The 21,966-nt window shown below is 44.5% G+C and overlaps 1 protein-coding gene across 1 annotated transcript in view; it reads right to left on the reverse strand.

Moving 5' to 3' along the window:
• LOC126253343 (equilibrative nucleoside transporter 4) overlaps window positions 1-21,966 on the reverse strand; it is a 211,055-nt gene that overhangs the window by 73,259 nt on the left and 115,830 nt on the right. The window contains exon 8 of the mRNA XM_049954610.1: window positions 14,711-14,898. Within this exon, the coding sequence (XP_049810567.1) occupies window positions 14,711-14,898 (188 nt within the window). The remainder of the gene's footprint in view (window positions 1-14,710; window positions 14,899-21,966) is intronic.

Raw genomic sequence — 21,966 nt, forward strand, 5'->3', positions numbered from 1 at the left:
ATTTCTTAGGATGGATAGGATGTGTGACTGCTGTGTACGGACGCAGGAAGAGCTGGCCACTGTTGGCGAACAGCTGAACGTGTTGATGACCACGGTCAGCCGTCTTCACACTGCTGCCTCGGAGTGTAGCGGCAGTGGGGAGTCTGGTGCGTCGCATGACACACCCCAGGTGTTACATGCTTCACCCATTGTCCCTGCTGTCAAGATATCTTCGCGGGTACCGGGTGCAGTTGGGCCACCTTCTCCCCAAGGGGAGTGGCGGGTTCAGCGGCGTTCGCGGCGCACGAGGTGGAGGGTCAATGTGGAGGCTGGCCGTGTGGCATCGCCCGCTCTGCCTGTGAGTGGACATGTAGCCGCTCCTTCAGCAAGGTCCGAGCAGGCACACGGGGGGAGGGGTTTATTAGTTATTGGGAGCTCCAACGTTAGGCGGGTGATGGAGCCCCTTAGGGAAATAGCGGAAAGGTTGGGGAAGAAGGCCAGTGTTCACTCTGTCTGCTTGCCGGGGGGTCTCATCCGAGATGTGGAGGAGGCCCTGCCGGTGGCGATAGAGAGCACAGGGTGCACCCAACTGCAAACTGTTGCTCATGTCGGCACCAATGACTCCTGCCGTCTGGGTTCAAAGGTCATCCTCAGTTCGTACAGGCGGTTGGCGGAATTGGTGAAGGCAGAAAGCCTCGCTCATGGGGTGGAATCAGAGCTAACTATTTGTAGTATCATTCCAAGAACCGATCGCAGTCCTCTGGTTTGGAGCCGAGTGGAAGGCTTAAACCAGAGGCTCAGACTATTCTGCGGAGGTCTGGGGTGCAAATTTCTCGACCTCCGCTTTCGGGTGGAGAAATGTAGGGTCCCCTTAATAGGTCAGGCGTGCACTACACGCTGGAAGCGACTACAAGGGTAGCGGAGTACTTGTGGAGTGCACATGTGGGTTTTTTAGGTTAGAGAATTCCCTCCCTAGGCCCGACAAGATGCCTCCTGAGACGCGGCAAGGTAGGAGTAGGCAAAATGCAACAGGGAATAACAATATTAATGTGCTAATAGTAAACTGCAGGAGTGTCTATAGAAAGGACCCAGAACTGCTCTCAATAATAAACGGTCACAACGCCCATATAGTACTAGGGACAGAAAGTTGGCTGAAACCATACGTAAACAGTAATGAAATCCTAAACTCAGATTGGAGTGTATACTGCAGAGACAGGCTGGACAGTGAAGGGGGAGGCGTGTTTATAGCGATAAGAAGTGCAATAGTATCGAAGGAAATTGACGGAGATCCAAAATGTGAAATAATTTGGGTGAAGGTCACGGTTAAAGCAGGCTCAGACATGGTAACTGGACGTCTCTATAGGCCCCCTTGCTCAGCAGCTGTTGTGGCTGAGCACCTGAAGGATAATTTGGAAAATGTTTCGAATAGATTTCCCCACCATGTTACAGTTCTGGGTGGAGATTTTAATTTGCTGGGTATAGACTGGGAGACTCAGACGTTTATAACGGGTGGTAGGGACAAAGAATCCAGTGAAATTTTTTTAAGTGCTTTATCTGAAAACTACCTTGAGCAGTTAAACAGAGAACCGACTTGTGGCGATAACGTATTAGACCTTCTGGTGACAAACAGACCCGAACTATTTGAAACAGTTAATGCAGAACAGGGAATCAGCGATCATAAAGCGGTTACTGCATCGATGATTTCAGCCGTAAATAGAAATATTAAAAAAGGTAGGAAGATTTTTCTGTTTAGCAAAAGTGACAAAAAGCAGATTACAGAGTACCTGACGGCTCAACACAAAAGTTTTGTCTCAAGTACAGATAGTGTTGAGGATCAGTGGACAAAGTTCAAAACCATCGTACAATATGCGTTAGATGAGTATGTGCCAAGCAAGATCGTAAGAGATGGAAAAGAGCCACCGTGGTACAACAACCGAGTTAGAAAACTGCTGCGGAAGCAAAGGGAACTTCACAGCAAACATAAACATAGCCAAAGCCTTGCAGACAAACAAAAATTACGCGAAGCGAAATTTAGCGTGTGGAGGGCTATGCGAGAGGTGTTCAATGAATTCGGAAGTAAAGTTCTATGTACTGACTTGGCAGAAAATCGTAAGAAATTTTGGTCTTATGTCAAAGCGGTAGGTGGATCAAAACAAAATGTCCAGACACTCTGTAACCAAACTGGTACTGAAACAGAGGATGACAGACTAAAGGCCGAAATACTAAATGTCTTTTTCCAAAGCTGTTTCACAGAGGAAGACTGCACTGTAGTTCCTTCTCTAGATTGTCGCACAGATGACAAAATGGTAGCTATCGAAATAGATGACAGAGGGTTAGAGAAACAATTAAAATCACTAAAAGAGGAAAGGCCGCTGGACCTAATGGGGTACCAATTCGATTTTACACAGAGTATGCGAAGGAACTTGCCCCCCCCCCCCCCCCCCCCCTTCTTGCAGCGGTGTACCGTAGGTCTCTAGAAGAGTGTAGCGTTCCAAAGGATTGGAAAAGGGCACAGGTCATTCCCGTTTTCAAGAAGGGACGTCGAACAGATGTGCAGAACTATAGACCTATATCTCTAACGTCGATCAGTTGTAGAATTTGGAACACGTATTATATTCGAGTATAATGACTTTTCTGGAGACTAGAAATCTACTCTGTAGGAACCAGCACAGGTTTCAAAAAAGACGATCGTGTGCAACCCAGCTCGCGCTATTTGTTCACGAGACTCAGAGGGCCATAGACACGGGTTCACAGGTAGATGCCGTGTTTCTTGACTTCCGCAAGGCGTTCGATACAGTTCCCCACAGTCATTTAATGCACAAAGTAAGAGCATATGGACTATCAGACCAATTGTGTTGGTTGGTTTGTGGGATTAAAGGGACCAGACTGCTACGGTCATCGGTCCCTTTTTCCAAGTACTAAAAACAACCACAGAGAATAAAAACGAGTAACAGAAGAGAGCACAGACGACACAGAACAAGAGAAACTGAGACAAAGATCAGACAAAACGAACTAAAATCACACAGAGTGTGACGGTGGTTGGCCGACCATAGAAATAAAAAAGGAAAAGCCAACCACGTGAAACACATTAAAAAAAATCAGTTTAAAACTGGAGGCCAAAGGCCAGAATCAACACATAACTATAAGATAAAACAGAAACACTTAGATTAAATGATAAAAACCCCCTGCCCGAATAAAACGTAAAACTAAGTCAGCCGCAGCAGAGTCATCTGTTAAAAGGGCAGGGAGAATGTCAGGCAGCGCGAACGACTGCCTGAGCACAGCTAAATGCGGACACTCCAATAAAATATGGACCACAGATAAAACGGAGCCGCAGCGACACAGAGGTGGGTCCTCACGGCGCAATAAGTTGCCGTGGGTCAGCCGAGTGTGCCCAATGCGCAGCCGGCAGAGGACAACAGACTCCTTGTGGGAGACCCGCATGGACGACCGCCACACAGTCGTCGTCGCCTTGATTGGACTGAGTTTGTTGGGCGTGGGCAGATTGCGCCATTCAGCGTCCCAAACCGAAAGAACTTCGCGGCGTAAGACTGCCCGCAAATCAGTCTCTGGGAAGCCAATTTACTAGATGATTTACTAGTGGCCTCTTTCGCCAGGCAGTCAACATTCTCATTGCCAGGTATCCCAACATGGCCTGGGGTCCACACGAAGACCACAGAGCGGCCGCAACGCGCAAGAGTATGCAGGGACTCGTGGATAGCCATCACCAGACGAGAACGAGGGAAACACTGGTCGAGAGCTCGTAAACCGCTCAGGGAATCGCTACAGAAAGGTACGGAAGGTACGATACAACAGGAAATTGCGGATAAAGATCGGCAGAGGGCCCCGAAGACCCCATCCATGAAGCGTAGAAAGGATGTGATGACGCCATGTCGTATCGTACGCCTTCCGCATGTCAAAAAAGACAGCGACCAGGTGCTGACGGCGGGCAAAGGCAGTACGGATGGCCGACTCCAGGCTCACCAGATTGTCGGCGGCGGAGCGGCCTTTACGGAACACACCCTGAGACGGAGCCAGAAGGCCCCAAGACTCCAGTACCCAATTCAAGCGCCGGCTCACCATCCGTTCGAGAAGCTTGCAAAGAACGTTGGTGAGGCTAATGGGGCGGTAGCTGTCCACCTCCAAAGGGTTCTTCCCAGGTTTCAGAATGGGGATAACAATACTTTCCCGCCATTGCGACGGAAACTCACCCTCGACCCAAATGCAGTTGTAAAGGTCGAGGAGGCGTCGCTTGCAGTCCACTGAAAGGTGTTTCAGCTTCTGACAGTGGATGTGATCTGGCCCGGGAGCGGTATCAGGGCAAGCAGCAAGGGCACTGTAAAATTCCCACTCACTGAATGGAGCATTGTAGGATTCAGAAGTGTGGGTGTGAAAAGAAAGGCTCCGACGTTCCATCCGCTCTTTGATGGAGCGGAAGGCCTGGGGGTAGTTCGCAGAAGCGGAACTCAGAGCAAAATGCTCTGCTAAGCGGGTGGCAATGACGTCGGAGTCAGTACAAACTGCTCCATTCAGTGAGAGCGCAGGGACGCTGACAGGGGTCTGATAGCCGTAGACGCGTCGAATCTTGGCCCAGACCTGCGATGGAATGACATGGAGGCCAATGGTGGACACATACCGCTCCCAGCACTCCTTCTTGCCTTGGCGGATAAAGAGGCGGGCCCGCGCATGTAGCCATTTGAATGTGATAAGGTGGGCTATGGAGGGATGTCGCTTGTGACACTGGAGCGCCCGCCGGCAATCTTTAATCGCTTCAGCGATCTCAGGCGACCACCAAGGCACAGTCCGCCGCCGAGGGGACCCAGAGGAACGGGGAATGGCAGATTCGGCGGCAGTAACGATGCCGGTGGTGACCGATTGAACCACCGCATCAATGTCATCATTAGAGAGAAGCTCAAGAGCGGTAGTGGAGGAGAACAAGTCCCAGTCAGCCTTATTCATAGCCCATCTGCTAGGGCGCCCAGAAGAGTGACGCTGTGGTAGTGACAGAAAGATCGGAAAGTGGTCACTACCACACAGGTCGTTATGGACACTCCATTGGACAGATGGTAAGAGGCTAGGGCTACAGATTGAAAGGTCAATGGCGGAGTATGTGCCATGCGCCACACTGAAGTGTGTGAAGGCACCATCATTTAAAATCGAGAGATCGAGCTGCGACAATAAATGCTCAATGGTGGCGCCTCGACCTGTTGCCACTGACCCACCCCACAGAGGGTTATGGGCATTGAAGTCTCCCAATAGCACGAAAGGCGGCGGCAATTGGGCTATCAGCACAGCCAGGACATGCTGCGAGACATCACCATCCGGTGGAAGGTAAAGACTGCAGACGGTAACAGCCTGTGGCGTCCACACCCGAACAGCGACAGCCTCTAAAGGTGTTTGGAGAGGGACAGACTCGCTGTGCAGAGTGTGAAGGACATAGAGGCAGACGCCACCAGACACCCTTTCATATGCTGCTCGGTTCTTATAATAACCCCGATAGCCACGGAGGGCGGGGGTTGGCATTGCTGGAAACCAAGTTTCCTGAAGAGCAATGCAGAAGAAAGGGTGAAGGCTGATAAGTTGTCGGAGCTCAGCTAGATGGTGGAAGAAACCGCTGCAGTTCCATTGGAGGATGATATTGTCCATGGCTGAGAAAGGCGTGAAAGGACTGGGAAGGCAATTTACGCCGCTTGTTCACTCACTGCCACCGATTCAGTACCCGCACGAGTGGCATCCATGGCGTCTGAGGGACCGGCGAGATCAAGGTCCTCAGCGGACGCTAGAATCTCGACCTCATCCTCAGACGCAGAGCTCGAAGGGTGCGGTGGGGTTGGTGCCACCACAAGTTCTTTGGCCTTAGAGGTCTTTCTCTTGGACTTCTCTCGCTGAACCTTGGGTTTCACCGGCTGGGAAGGCTTCACCGATTCAGTCTCCGGGACGGAGGAGGATCGTGAAGCCCAACGCCCGGCCGCTGGTGAGGACTTATGCCACTGTCGGCCGTCATCCTTCCCACTGGTGGAACCCTGGGAAGGGAGGGTCCAAAGAGAACTCTTACGGGCAAGAGTAGCCGAAGAAGTTAGACGCTTCTCCGGCTGAGAAGCGGGGACGGACGTCCCCGATGGGTGGGAGGAGGTTGCTCCTGAGGTAGGTGGTGCAGGAGCAACCGGTTGGGTAGAGCCCCCCACGGGCAAGGGGGCAGGAGGAGTCGTACTGCTTATCGAGCTGGCTGGAAGTCTCGAAACTGATGGGGCTAGCACAGTTGTTGTAGCAGCTGCGTAAGAAGATGTCATTCTCACAGGATGGAGTCTGTCATATTTCCTTTTGGCCTCAGTATAGGTCAGCCGGTCCAGGGTCTTATATTCCATGATTTTGTGCTCTTTCTGAAAGACTTTGCAGTCAGGTGAGCAAGGGGAATGATGCTCTCCGCAGTTGACACAGATGGGAGGCGGGGCACATGGAGTATTGGGATGTGATGTGCAACCGCAATCTCGACATGTGAGGCTGGAAGTGCAGCGGGAAAACATATGCCCGGACTTCCAGCACTTAAAGCACCACATCGGGGGAGGGATATAGGGCTTGACGTCACAACGGTAGACCATCACCTTGACCTTCTCCAGTAATGTATCACCCTCGAAGGCCAAGATGAAGGCACCGGTAGCAACCTGATTGTCCTTCGGACCCCGATGAATGCGCTGGACGAAATGAACACCTTTACGCTCTAAGTTGGCGCGCAGCTCGTCGTCAGACTGCAAAAGTAGGTCCCTATGGAAAATAACTCCCTGGACCATATTTAAACTCTTATGTGGTGTAATGGTAACGTGAACATCCCCCAACTTGTCACAAGCAAGTAACCTGCGTGACTGGGCGGAGGATGCCGTTTGTATCAGTACTGACCCAGAGCGCATTTTGGACAAGCCCTCCACCTCCCCAAACTTGTCCTCTAAATGCTCGACGAAGAACTGAGGCTTTGTGGATAGAAAAGACTCCCCATCAGCTCTCGTGCAAACTAAGAATCGGGGCGAATAACTATTACCTCCATCATGAGACTTATGCTCCTCCCACGGCGTGGCCAGAGAGGGGAACGTTTTCGGATCGTACTTTTGAGCATTAAATTGAGCCCGAGAACGCTTAGAGACTGCTGGCGACTGGCCGCCAGCGAGAGATGATGTACCACGCTTCATTGCGGGTCATCCGCCCTGATGCCACCTACTCCGACCAAGGGCCCTCCCCACGGGCGCCACCCAGCCGCAGCAATAGCCACCTGGCAGGATGTCCATTGCCGGGAGTCCTGATGCCCCAGGGAGACGGGCATCTACTCCTTGGCATACGTGGGGAGTTAACGGCGCAGGCATTAGTAGAGCGATCCCTGTGTTGTCAGGGGGCTACAACCAACAGGGTACATGGCGGCCCCACCACAATGGACTGGCAACTGTGCTGGATCTTAGGTGCAAAAATGTCCAAGGTCGTCGTCGCAGTTAAAAGCAACACTGCAGAGTGCAGGGTGGTAATCGCACCCAGGAACGTATCCTCGCCCAAGAGACGGAAAACGAGCGGTACACCATCGCAACGACTAAAAAGTCGGCTAAAGGTCTCAATGCACGATGGATACAGTGCACCATGTAAGGCGCCCTTCCCCAATTGGCTCGCTCTTCGGAATAATTTAGAAAGATGGAGGTCAAACCCGAGAGGGGACCATCACATAAGGCCAAAACATTTGAGACTCCTTTTAGTCGCCTCTTACGACAGGCAGGAATACCGCGGGCCTATTCTAGCCCCCGAACCCGCAGGGGGGAGACCAATTGTGTGATTGGATTGAAGAGTTCCTATATAATAGACCGTAGCATGTCATTCTCAATGGAGAGAAGTCTTCTGAAGTAAGAGTGATTTCAGGTGTGCCGCAGGGGAGTGTCATAGGACCGTTGCTATTCACAATATACATAAATGACCTTGCGGATGACATCAGAAGTTCACTGAGGCTTTTTGCAGATGATGCTGTGGTGTATCGAGAGGTTCTAACAATGGAAAATTGTACTGAAATGCAGGAGGATCGTTACAGGATCATTTAGTAATCGCGAAAGCATTACGGAGATGATAGATAAACTCCAGTGGAAGACTCTGCAGGAGAGACGCTCAGTAGCTCGGTACGGGCTTTTGTTAAAGTTTCGAGAACATACCTCCACCGAGGAGACAAGCAGTATATTGCTCCCTCCTACATATATCTTGCGAAGAGACCATGAGGATAAATCAGAGAGATTAGAGCCCACACAGAAGCATACCGACAATCCTTCTTTCCACGAGCAATACGAGACTGGAATAGAAGGGAGAACCGATAGAGGTACTCAGGGTACCCTCTGCCACACACCGTCAGGTGGCTTGCAGAGTATGAATGTAGATGTAGAAATCTACATTGAAATCACCAGCAACCACTATTTCTTTGTTTTTGGTTGTTAAATGGGCCAGTACAGCTTCAAGGTGGTTTACAAACAGATTAAAGTTACCTGCAGGTGCTCGATATAAACTTAATATTATGAAGGATTTTACTGAAATTCTACTTCTGTTGCACATGCTTCCATATGCTGTTCTAGGCAAAATTTATGAATGTCTATGTTCTTAAATTTATGATAGTTCCTGATGAATGTGGCAACTCCTCCTTTCTCCATTTCTGATCTACAAAAGTGAGATGCTAACCTAAACCCTGTAACACTTAAAAGTTCTATACCAGTGGTCACATGATGCTCAGAGAGGCAGATTATGTCAGCTGGGTTTGAAGACTCTAATTCATCTATGCAGATAGTTAATTCATTAATTTTATTTCTCAGTCCTCGAATATTTTGATGCAATAAAGATAGCTAACATTTCACATTAATTGAGTTAAAATTGCTGACTGTTGAAAATTCTTAGCCAATAGCTGTTTATGCTGATGTAATAAGCTGGAATTAGGGTCTTTTCTGAATCCTATAACAACTGGTATTTTACCACTCATGACAGTGCCTCCCCCCTTTAACTTTCCTCCTATTTCCCCAGCCAATTTACACTTCCCCTTCCTCTTGAGGTGAAGGCCATGCCTAATATAATCCCACCTACTGAGAGAATCAACAGGAACCACACCAATGTGTGACCCTGCACCCGACATAAGCAGCCATTCCAGCTCCAAATTAACTCTTTTGACAGAAGAGTTCAAATGAGGTTGGTCATGACGCCCAAGAACAGATACAAACTTAACACTAGTATGCTTCAATGCTGCTGCAATCTTTGCCAGGTCACACTCTATACTGTACCCAGGATCTCTGTCAATACTGTTACCTGCCCCACCCACTATAACCACGGTGTCTTCCTTAGTGAAATCTTTCCAAAGTGATCCTAAATCCTCTGTCACCTGCTCCAGACCAGCACTAGGTTTAAAAAAATTGGTGACCTGGTATTCTGAACATAGTTCATCCTGCACAAGTTGGCCAACACCTCTTCCATGGGAACTACCTAACAACAACACTTTCTTTCTCTTTACTGATTTCCCTACATTCTTACTTTTCAATTTGATGCTGAAAGTTTGTTGTGCCCTGTCTACACCTGCAGCTTTATTACTGAGTACTTAAATCATTCAAGAAACTGACCACTTCTAAAGGAAAAATTACAAAGGTGGCTAAATACAGGGCTAATATGTGCAGTACAGTACTTTAATATTCTGCTAGGCACTCCATCATATCCATGACAGTCCTTAGCCTTCAGTGGTTTAATTATTGACACAATCTCCCCCTTGTCTGTATCACAGAGGGATATTTCAGACATCAATCTTGGAAATACATTTGCCAAGAAAGTTATATGATTGCCTGTAGAAACTTAATTTTTATTTAATTCACCAGCAATGCTCAGAAAATTATTGTTAAATGTTGTTGTTGATGTGGTCTTCAGTCCTGAGACTGGTTTGATGCAGCTCACCATGTTACTCTATCCTGTGCAAGCTTCTTCATCTCCCAGTACTTACTGCAACCTACATCCTTCTGAATCTGCTTAGTGTATTCATCTCTTGGTCTCCCTCTACAACTTTTACCCTCCACGCTGCCCTCCAATGCTAAATTTGTGATCCCTTGATGCCTCAGAATATGTCCTACCAACCGGTCCCTTCTTCTTGTCAAGTTGTGCCACAAACTCCTCTTCTCCCCAATTCTATTCAATACCTCGTAATTAGTTATGTGATCTACCCATCTAATCTTCAGCATTCTTCTGTAGCATCACATTTCAAAAACTTCTATTCTCTTCTTGTCCAAACTATTTATTGTCCATGTTTCACTTCCCTACATGGCTACACTCCATACAAATACTTTCAGAAACGACTTCCTGACACTTAAATCTATACTCGATGTTAACAAATTTCTCTTCTTCAGAAACGCTTTCATTGCCATTGCCAGTCTACATTTTATATCCTCTCTACTTCGACCATCATCAGTTATTTTGCTCCCCAAATAGCAAAACTCCTTTACTACTTTAAGTGTCTCATTTCCTGATCTAATTCCCTCAGCATCACCCGACTTAATTCGACTACATTCCATTATCCTCGTTTAGCTTTTGTTAATTTTCATCTTATATCCTCCTTTTAAGACACTGTCCATTCCGTTCAACTGCTCTTCCAGGTCCTTTGCTGTCTCTGACAGAATTACAATGTAATCGGCGAACATCAAAGTTTTTATTTCTTCTCCATGTATTTTAATACCTACTCCGAATTTTTCTTTTGTTTCCTTTACTGATTGCTCAATATACAGATTGAATAACATCGGGAAGAGGCTACAACCCATTCTCACTCCCTTCCCAACCACTGCTTCCCTTTCATGCCCCTCGACTCCTATAACTGCCATCTGGTTTCTGTACAAATTGTAAATAGCCTTTCACTCCCTGTATTTTACCCCTGCCACCTTCAGAATTTGAGAGAGAGTATTCCAGTCAACACTGTCAAAAGCTTTCTCTAAGTCTACAAATGCTAGAAATGTAGGTTTGCCTTTCCTTAATCTTTCTTCTAAGATAAGTTGTAAGGTTAGTATTGCCTCATGTGTTTCAACATTTCTATGGAATCCAAACTGATCTTCCCCGTTTGTTCCTCCTGCCACCGAACTTCAATAATTCCCACTATATCTAACTTTAACCTATCCAGTTCCCTTTTTAAATTTTCTAACCTACTTGCCTGACTAAGGGATCTGACATTCCATGCTCCTGCTAACTGTACATATATCTGATGTATCAGTAACAGAAATATTTTTAGTTCGAACTGACTTTATATCATTGACCTTGTGCTGTGGACCAGACACTTCTTCCACAACTGACGATATGGTTTTAATTTTATCCTGTGAATTAGCTATTCTATTTGCATACCACATACTCTTTGCTTTCCTAATAACATTTTTAAGCACCTTACAATAGCGCTTGTAATGGGCTATTGCAGCTTGATTGTGACTACTTCTAACATTTTGATATAATTCCCGCTTTGCTGTACATGATATCCTTATCCCACTAGTCAGCCACTCAGGCTGCCTATTACTGTTAGTACTCCGTTTAGAATGTTCTAATGGAAAGCAACTCTCAAAGAGCATGATAAATGTGTTAAGGAAAGCATTATACACTCCTGGAAATTGAAATAAGAACACCGTGCATTCATTGTCCCAGGAAGGGGAAACTTTATTGACACATTCCTGGGGTCAGAAACATCACATGATCACACTGACAGAACCACAGGCACATAGACACAGGCAACAGAGCATGCACAATGTCGGCACTAGTACAGTGTATATCCACCTTTCGCAGCAATGCAGGCTGCTATTCTCCCATGGAGACGATCATAGAGATGCTGGATGTAGTCCTGTGGAACGGCTTGCCATGCCATTTCCACCTGGCGCCTCAGTTGGACCAGCGTTCATGCTGGACGTGCAGACCGCGTGAGACGACGCTTCATCCAGTCCCAAACATGCTCAATGGGGGACAGATCCGGAGATCTTGCTGGCCAGGGTAGTTGACTTACACCTTCTAGAGCACGTTGGGTGGCACGGGATACATGCGGGCGTGCATTGTCCTGTTGGAACAGCAAGTTCCCTTGCCGGTCTAGGAATGGTAGAACGATGGGTTCGATGACGGTTTGGATGTACCGGGCACTATTCAGTGTTCCCTCGACGATCACCAGTGGTGTACGGTCAGTGTAGGAGATCGCTCCCCACACCATGATGCCGGGTGTTGGCCCTGTGTGCCTTGGTCGTATGCAGTCCTGATTGTGGCGCTCACCTGCACTGCGCCAAACATGCATACGACCATCATTGGCACCAAGGCAGAAGCGACTCTCATCGCTGAAGACGACACGTCTCCATTTGTCCCTCCAGTCACGCCTGTCGCGACACCACTGGAGGCGGGCTGCACGATGTTGGGGCGTGAGCGGAAGACGGCCTAACGGTGTGCGGGACCGTAGCCCAGCTTCATGGAGATGGTTGCGAATGGTCCTCGCCGATACCCCAGGAGCAACAGTGTCCCTAATTTGCTGGGAAGTGGCGGTGTGGTCCCCTATGCCACTGTGTAGGATCCTATGGTCTTGGCGTGCATCCGTGCGTCGCTGCGGTCCGGTCCCAGGTCGACAGGCACGTGCACCTTCCGCCGACCACTGGCGACAACATCGATGTACTGTGGAGACCTCACGCCCCACGTGTTGAGCAATTCGGCGGTACGTCCACCCGGCCTCCCGCATGCCCACTATACGCCCTCGCTCAAAGTCCGTCAACTGCACATACGGTTCACGTCCACGCTGTCGCGGCATGCTACCAGTGTTAAAGACTGCGATGGAGCTCCGTATTCCACGGCAAACTGGCTGACACTGACGGCGGCGGCGCACAAATGCTGCGCAGCTAGCGCCATTCGACGGCCAACACCGCGGTTCCTGGTGTGTCCGCTGTGCCGTGCGTGTGATCATTGCTTGTACAGCCCTCTCGCAGTGTCCGGAGCAAGTATGGTGGGTCTGACACACCGGTGTCAATGTGTTCTTTTTTCCATTTCCAGGAGTGTATTTATCATCTATGTTATCGGCACTATAAACATCCTGCCACTCCTGTTCCCTGAGAAGGTTTAAAAAACTCTCTATTGCTGTTGGATTACTTTCCTACGTAGTTTGTAATTATATGTGAAAACATTTGTTTGAGAACAAAAGCCTAACAGTGTTAAAATTTGTGCATCTTGGTCTGAAATGCCATTCACCTTTTTACTAACAGAATGCCCATATAGTAATTAAGAATGAATAAAAATATTGTCTATGGTTGTGCTACTGTTCCCCTGTACCCTAGTTGGAAAAAACACAATCTGCATCAGATCATATGAATTTAGGACATCTATCAACATCTTTATTCTTGCACCATCATACACAAAATTTATATTGAAGTCACCACATACAACTAATTTCTGGTACTTCCTACAAAGTGAATGAAGAACCCTCTCTAGCTTGAGCAGAAATATTCTGAACTCAGAGTTAGGGGACAACAATTAGAAGTTTAGTTCACTAAATTCAACTGCCCCTGCACAACATTAAAATATCTGCTCAGTGCAGTGCCGTGATAAATCTGTGGACTCAAATGGAATACTGTTTTTTATGTACATAGCCACTCTCTCACCCCGCAAGGAACTCCTTGAAAAACAGCCAGCTAATCTGTATCCTGGTAAAGGAAGTCTCTGAATTGTCAAATTATTTAAGTGGTGCTCCGATATACCAATAATTTCAGAGTCAACATCTATAAGCAGATCACTAACTTTATCTCTAATACCTCTTATATTTTGATGAAATATGCTAATTCCTTCTCTACTTGGAAAACATACCACGGAAAAATGCTACTATTAGTGTTATAGAGGTACTGTAACTAATAGAACATATTATGATATGTAAATAACTTGATAACATCAATACTAAGAGAAAAATGTAAATGAGTAATGTGGTAAGTAAATAATTTTCAGGACCTAATAAATGGGTGAAAAATGTATGCAACATTATTATAAGTATTGGCACTTTGATGTATTAAACTGTAATACATAGGTTAAATACTGGAAGAAAATAAGTTTAAGTTGACTTGTCCTATGTTATAAGAGCACACTTTGCGCAAAATGTAATCAAATGGGACAGTGTGTTCAAAACTGAAGCATCAGCTAAGAGGATGGCGATTTTTCTATGTGTGAAGAGCTCCTGGATGAACATTGCATTCATGCCAGGTGATATATACTAAACAGTACTTGATTTATACTTCTGAAGAATAAAGAGAAATATTTAAAATAGTAAGAATTATTCTGAATCAACAAAATAAGAGGGGCTTTATTTACAAAACTCTCCATGCATTCTTTGGTACAATTCAGGATTATCAGATTAAATTGCTGAGAATTAAATCAAGAAGGGACATATATACAACTCGCTTAGTGCGAAAAAATTACAGGTCTCACAGATGCATAAAAAGAAACAAATATCATGCCTAAGAGAAACTGTTATCTGCATTAGCAATTTAGTTTTTCACTAATCATTCAATGTATGTTGTCATCTATTAAATTTATAGCTAACAAGAACAGTTCCCAAAACTTATTATTATTATTATTATTATTATTATTTTCTCTAAATTCAAATTTCTTTACAGCTTACAATTACAATATAATATAATACTAACAACACCTAATTTCATCTCAGAAGAAATCAGTACATTCACTGATTGCAACCATCTGACCTTAAGTTACTTACTTTTCCTACTAAATCTGCAGCATTGAAGATGGCCATGAGAACAACTGGCATCCAACTTTTTAGTGTGCAGCTCACAATTTCAGATTCAATGCCAGGATACAGACAGAGAGTAACAAAATACGCAAGGCCAATAGACAGCATGTAAGTCCATATTGTTTTTGCAACCTCCCATCTAGCAAGAAGTCCTCCTGTTTTTAAATAAAGAAAGAAAACATTAAACATATTTGAAAATAAATGAACTGCCCCTGCAGTGTTGAAGGAATCAATATAACACAAAATATAATACTACTGAACTTAATTCAGCTAAAGGAGAAGGTAAGGGAAAAACACCGACAACTTTACTGCAAATTGAACAGTATGTACTTGAAGAAGTTCCATAGAAGGCAGGGAATATAGAAAAAGAAAATGGTGTGGAAAATGTCTGTCATTTCACTATCCAACTGTATTATTATTGAAATAAAAGCAATCCTCTTCTCTGGCAAATGATTGCACCTCAGTGTTTTGAAAGATTTTTTATGCCTTGATGAAGGAACTAATGGTCTTGAAACCTAGGAATCTTTTACAATCTTCCATTGGTGATACTGGACAGTTGCCTCCTGAAGGTAAGCTATTCTCCCTTCATTATTTTGCAGTGTGTCCACCCCCGGTAGCTAAGTGGTCAGCCCAACAGAATGTCAATCCTCAGGGATCAGGTTTGATTCCCGGTGGGTTGGAGATTTTCTCTGCTCAGGGCCTGGGAGTTGCGTTGTCCTAATCATCATCATTTCATCCCCATTGATGTGCAAGTCGCCGAAGTGGTGTCAAATCAAAAGACTTGCACCCAGCGAACGGTCTACCCGCTGGGATACCCTAGTCAAATTACATTTACATTTTGCAGAGTAATTATGTAGATGTAAATAATAATTGTTTTTCATTTCTGACCATTTACAAGCTGACCATTAAATCTCTATTCTCTTGTTTAATTGGTTACTCTAATTTTTGTCTTATACTTCCTCTTACACTTTTTCATATTTATTTTATTACCAATGATGTATTTTTCCCTCATCAGTCTTTCTTGTACATACCTCCATCTGCACTGTTGTATATTATGTGTCTTTCATATCCACTCCAAGTCTCTCTGCTTTTAACCAATAATAATCATATCCACTCCAAGTCTCTCTGCTTTTAACCAATAATAATGTTTGCATCAGTTCCCTGTTTCAAACTGAATTTTTCTCATGTAGCTCTCTATCTTTAACTGACTTTTCCATGGAAAAAATGGTCAAGTAGAACACAGGCCAAGTCAAAGTAGGACTCACACACAGAAGGTTCCGTACAAACTTAATTATGTATATATGTAGTTCATCCATCCTTGGAATCAAGAATCTCAATGATTTTTACCTGTTACTGATATCAATACTGGCAAGATATTGGCCCCAGGAATTCCAAGACCATATCAAAAAAGTCTCTACATAGTTCCTCAGACTAGCCCAGATATACAAAAAGAAGCGATTAGGGGACTTCATTTTATATGTACAGAGACAGCAGATTTAATGAAACATTCTTTACTTACTTACTAAAACATGACTACAGCTTACATTTTATGTTTGCTTGCTGTAATGCTTCCCTGTTATTCTTCTGATGGTGTTACGGCATAAAGTCAAGTGCTGGCACGCCAGTCGGTAACAAGAGAACTGAGAGGGCTGTGAATAAGAGATCAGCCAATTGCACACTCGCAGACCCCTCTCCAAGATGACAACGAGACAGCATCGGCCTCTATGTGAAGAGAACATAAGCACTGTGCCCGACTGGCTATGGCCCTGTTCAAGAATAGCTTCAAGACTAGTCATTTCGCTTGTCCTATGTAATACGGTCTATACTGAAGAAACTTGCTTATTTTGTCTGTCACCCTTTGCTGGTGACACATCTATCTAATTCTCAGTTAAGTATTGACATTTACTTTTCATAATAAAACTCATTAACATGATTTGCTTGAATGGTTGTCTAGCAATCCAAGAAAGCAGGTTTCCTAGTTACCCCATATTTGACGACTAGGCAGGATTCACCATTTGGCGATGAAGATGGGATTGAAGCAATTGAGAATTGTGAGCATCTATGTGACAACAAGATGCAGCAGAAGCATCAAAGTCAGTATCAGGGCCGATTGGAAGACATGAAAGTGCGTCCACATTACCATGTTGAGGTAGAATTTCCTGCCATACAAGTAGTGGTGGAATTTGGTGACACTATACACAATAGCCTTGCTTCTTTCTCTACTTGTGAATAATTACACTGGGCCTTGCACAACACTTGTGGTGCAAAAGCAATACCCCTGTCTTTATCACCTAATCTATGTGGAATCACTGCATCAATTCCATAAGACGAAGCATCAACTTGAAACACAACTTGTTTGTCAGGATCAAAGTAAACCAAGCATCGATCCCTCAGCAATGGAGCTTTAAGTTTTTGAAAAGCTTCTTGGCACTCATCTGTCCAAACAAAAGGGATGTTCCTGCGACGTAAGCGATGCAATGGAGCTGCGATTTGTGCAGCATTCAGTATGAGCCGTATATAACAGTTCATTTTCACCAAGACTGACTGCAATTCTGTGACATTGCAAGGAACTGGCAGATCAAGTATGGCTAACAAATTTTACTGAAGAGGATGTACACCTTGACTGTTTATGACATGACCAAGACACTGCAACTCAAGTTTAAAAAAATCACACTTGTCCAGTCTACACTTCAATCCTGCATCAGATAGCACATGAAACAAAGCATGCGTATTTGCAATGTGTTCTTCAGGTGTACGACGTGCTATGACATTATCGCCCAAATAGTTTGAACAGTCTGGTACTTGAGCACTCAGATGTTTCAAATACTGTTGGAAAATGGCAAGTGCGGAAGCACTGCCAAAAGGCAAACACAAATATTTAAACAAGCCCAAATGAGTATTCACAACACACACATTTTGAGATTCTTCATCTAGCATCAGGGTGATGGTGTCCTCTTAGGTAAAATATTCCGGAGGTAAAATAGTCCCCCATTCAGATCTCCGGGTGGGACTACTCAAGAGGACGTCGTTACCAGGAGAAAGAAAACAGGCATTCTACAGAATGGAGCGTGTAATGTCAGATCCCTTAATCGGGCAGGTAGGTTAGAAAATTTAAAAAGGGAAATGGATAGGTTAAAGTTAGATATAGTGGGAATTGTGAAGTTCGGTGGCAGGAGGAACAAGACTTTTGGTCAGGTGAATACAGGGTTATAAATACAACATCAAATAGGGGTAATGCAGGAGTAGGTTTAATAATGAATAAAAAAGTAGGAGCACGGGTAAGCTACTACAAACAGCAACATGGTTCAAATGGCTCTGAGCACTATGGGACTTAACATCTTAGGTCATCAGTCCCCTAGAACGTAGAACTACTTAAACCTAACTAACCTAAGGACATCATACACATCCATGCCCGAGGCAGGATTCGAACCTGCAACCGTAGCGGTCGCGCGGTTCCAGACAGCATAGTGAACGCATTATTGTGGCCAAGATAGACACCAAGTCCATGCCTACTACAGTAGTACAAGTTTATATACCAACTAGCTCTGCAGATGATGAAGAAATTGATGAAATGTATGATGAGATAAAAGAAATTATTCAGGTAGTGAAGGGAGACGAAAATTTAATACTCATGGGTGACTGGAATTCGAGAGTAGGAAAAGGGAGAGAAGGAACATAGTAGGTGAATATGGATTGGGGGTTAAGAAATTAAAGAGGAATTCGTCTTGTAGAATTTTGCACAGAGCATAACTTAATCATAGCTAACACTTGGTTCAAGAATCATAAAAGAAGGTTGTATACATGGAAAAAACCTGGAGATACTAGAAGGTATCAGATAGATTATATAATGGTAAGACAGAGATTTAGGAACCAGGTTTTATATTGTAAGACAATTCAACAGGGGCAGATGTGGACTCTGACCACAATCTATTGGTTATGAACTGTAGATTAAAACTGAAGAAACTGCAAAAAGGTGGGAATTTAAAGAGATGGGATCTGGATAAACTGACTAAACCAGAGATTGTAGAGAGCTTCAGGGAGAACATTAGGGAATGATTGACAAGAATGGGGGAAAGAAATACAGTAGAAGAAGAATGGGTACCTCTGAGGGATGAAGTAGTGAAGGCAGCAGAGGATCAAGTAGGTAAAAAGATGAGGGCTAGCAGAAATCTTTGGGTAACAGAAGAAATATTGAATTTAATTGATGAAAGGAGAAAATATAAAAATACAGTAAATAAAGCAGTCAAAAAGGAATACAAACATCTCAGAAACGAGATCGACAGGAAGTGCAAAATGACTAAGCACGGATGGCTAGAGGACAAATGTAAGGATGTAGAGGCTTGTCTCACTAGGGGTAAGATAGATGCTGCCTACAGGAAAATTAAAGAGACCTTTGGAAAAAAGAGAAACACTTGTATGAATATCAAGAGCTCAGATGGAAAACCAGTTCTAAGCAAAGAAGGGAAAGCAGAAAGGTGGAAGGAGTATATAGAGGGTCTATACAAGGGCGATGTATTTGAGGACAATATAATGGAAATGGAAGAGGATGTAGATGAAGATGATATGGGAGATACGATACTGCGTGAAGAGTTTGACAGAGCACTGAAAGACCTGAGTCAAAACAAGGCCCCGGCAGTAGACAGTATGCCTTTAGAACTACTGACAGCTTTGAGAGAGCCAGCTCCGACAAAGCTCTACCATCTGGTGAGCAAGATGTATGAGACAGGCGAAATACCCTCAGATTTCAAGAAGAATATAATTATTCCAATCTCAAAGAAAGCAGGTGTTGACAGATGTGAAAATTACCGAACTATCAGTTTAATAAGTCACGGCTGCAAAATACTAACACGAATTCTTTACAGACAAATAGAAAAACTGGTACAAGCCGACCTCGGGGAAGATCATTTTGAATTCTGTAGAAATGTTGGAACACGGGAGGCAATACTGACCCTACGACTTATCTTAGAAGAAAGATTAAGGAAAGGCAAACCTACATTTCTAGCATTTGTAGACTTCGAGAAAGCTTTTGACAATGTTGACTGGAATACTCTCTTTCAAATTCTGAAGGTGGCAGGGGTAACATACAGGGAGCAAAAGGCTATTTACAATTTGTACAGAAACCAGATGGCAGTTATAAGAGTCGCGGGACATGAAAGGGAAGCAGTGGTTGGGAAGGGAGTGAGAATGGGTTGTAGCCTATCCCTGATGTTATTTAATCTGTATATTGAGCAAGCAGTAAAGGAAACAAAAGAAAAATTCAGAGTAGGTATTAAAATCCATGGAGAAGAAATAAACACTTTGAGGTTTGCCGATGACATTGTAATTCTGTCAGAGACAGCAAAGGACCTGGAAGAGCAGTTGAACGGAATGGACAGTGTCTTAAAAGAAGGATATAAGATGAAAATTAACAAAAGCTAAACGAGGATAATGGAATGTAGTCGAATTAAGTCGGGTGATGCTGAGGGAATTAGATCAGGAAATGAGACACTTAAAGTAGTAAAGGAGTTTTGCTATTTGGGGAGCAAAATAACTGATGATGGTCGAAGTAGAGAGGATATAAAATGTAGACTGGCAATGGCAATGAAAGCGTTTCTGAAGAAGAGAAATTTGTTAACATCGAGTTTAGATTTAAGTGTCAGGAAGTCGTTTCTGAAAGTATTTGTATGGAGTGTAGCGATGTAGGGAAGTGAAACATGGACGATAAATAGTTTGGACAAGAAGAGAATAGAAGTTTTTGAAATGTGATGCTACAGAAGAATGCTGAAAATTAGATGGGTAGATCACATAACTAATTACGAGGTATTGAATAGAATTGGGGAGAAGAGGAGTTTGTGGCACAACTTGATAAGAAGAAGGGACCGGTTGGTAGGACATATTCTGAGGCATCAAGGGATCACAAATTTAGCATTGGAGGGCAGCGTGGAGGGTAAAAATTGTAGAGGGAGACCAAGAGATGAATACACTAAGCAGATTCAGAAGGATGTAGGTTGCAGTAAGTACTGGGAGATGAAGGAGCTTGCACAGGATAGAGTAGCATGGAGAGCTGCATCAAACTAGCCTCAGGACTGAAGACCACAACAACAACAATATCTAGTAGTATTTGAAGACATGCATCGTGCAAATCAATTTTTGAAAAGTAGTGACCAGGGCCTAATCTGTCCATGAGATCCTCTGGGCATGGCAATGGATAAGTATCAATCACAGTTTGTGGGTTGACTGTAGACTTAAAGTCAACACAGAGGTGAATGTGACCTGAAGGTTTGGGGAGTAAAACGATTGGACTTGCCCACTGACTAGCTCTGCTATCTTGCAATTCTTTAAGTTCAGCAGTGACTTTGTCCCGGAATGCAATGGGAACAGTTCTGGCCCGGCAAAATTTTGGCTGGGCATTTTCTTTCATAGCAATATGTGCAACAAAATTGTTAGCCTTGCCTAAAGCTCCAGAAAAGACAGCACATTTTCCCGAATTTGAAAGCCAAACAAATCAAATGAATCAAAGCCAAATATGTTCTCACAATCGTGTGATTGTAGCACAGTGAAATTCACAGTTCACGTATGTGAGCAATACATAGCAGTCAAAGTAAATTTCCCAAGAATGGGAATGTCTTGTCCATTAGAAGCTGTCAGGGGCATGCTAGTTTTAGAGAGGCTTGGAGAGCCTAGCAATTCATATGTGTCACGATTAAGTAGTGTTACAGAGGCACCAGTGTCCAACCGAAATTTCACGTTTTCCACTAATATGCAAACGCACAAAAAGTTTGTTGGACTGGTGTTGCACTGTAGAAACTGTGTTTGCTAGTTTTGCTAATGCCTCCAGCAGGCTTTGAATGCACTGCATTGATTACATGGGCCTTGTGACTAGTTTTTGTGAGTGAGCAGAATTATTATGTTTGTTCCATTGTAAACATATAGATTGTGCATGACCTTTCTTGTCACAGGTGCTTGTTGGGATGGACAATCTTGGTGTTTGTGCCACGAATAGCACCGAGGGCATGACTTAATTCCGTTCGCCTGTTTAGAGAGCTGTTTACGTGGCATAGAGTACTGTTTACGTCATGTGGCACAAACATGCTTTTGCTGCCTAATAGGCCAGTCGCAAGCAAGAGGCAACTCAACCCAGCAAATTGGTGGTTGCTCAAATTTATCGGCCAACACAGCACCTTAATCGTACCAATCTAGTACTTACACTACATGCTAAAATGATGGATTGAATTGTTTCTAAA

The sequence above is a fragment of the Schistocerca nitens genome, chromosome 4 (assembly GCF_023898315.1).
Source record: "Schistocerca nitens isolate TAMUIC-IGC-003100 chromosome 4, iqSchNite1.1, whole genome shotgun sequence".
Taxonomy (NCBI): Eukaryota; Metazoa; Arthropoda; class Insecta; order Orthoptera; family Acrididae; genus Schistocerca; species Schistocerca nitens.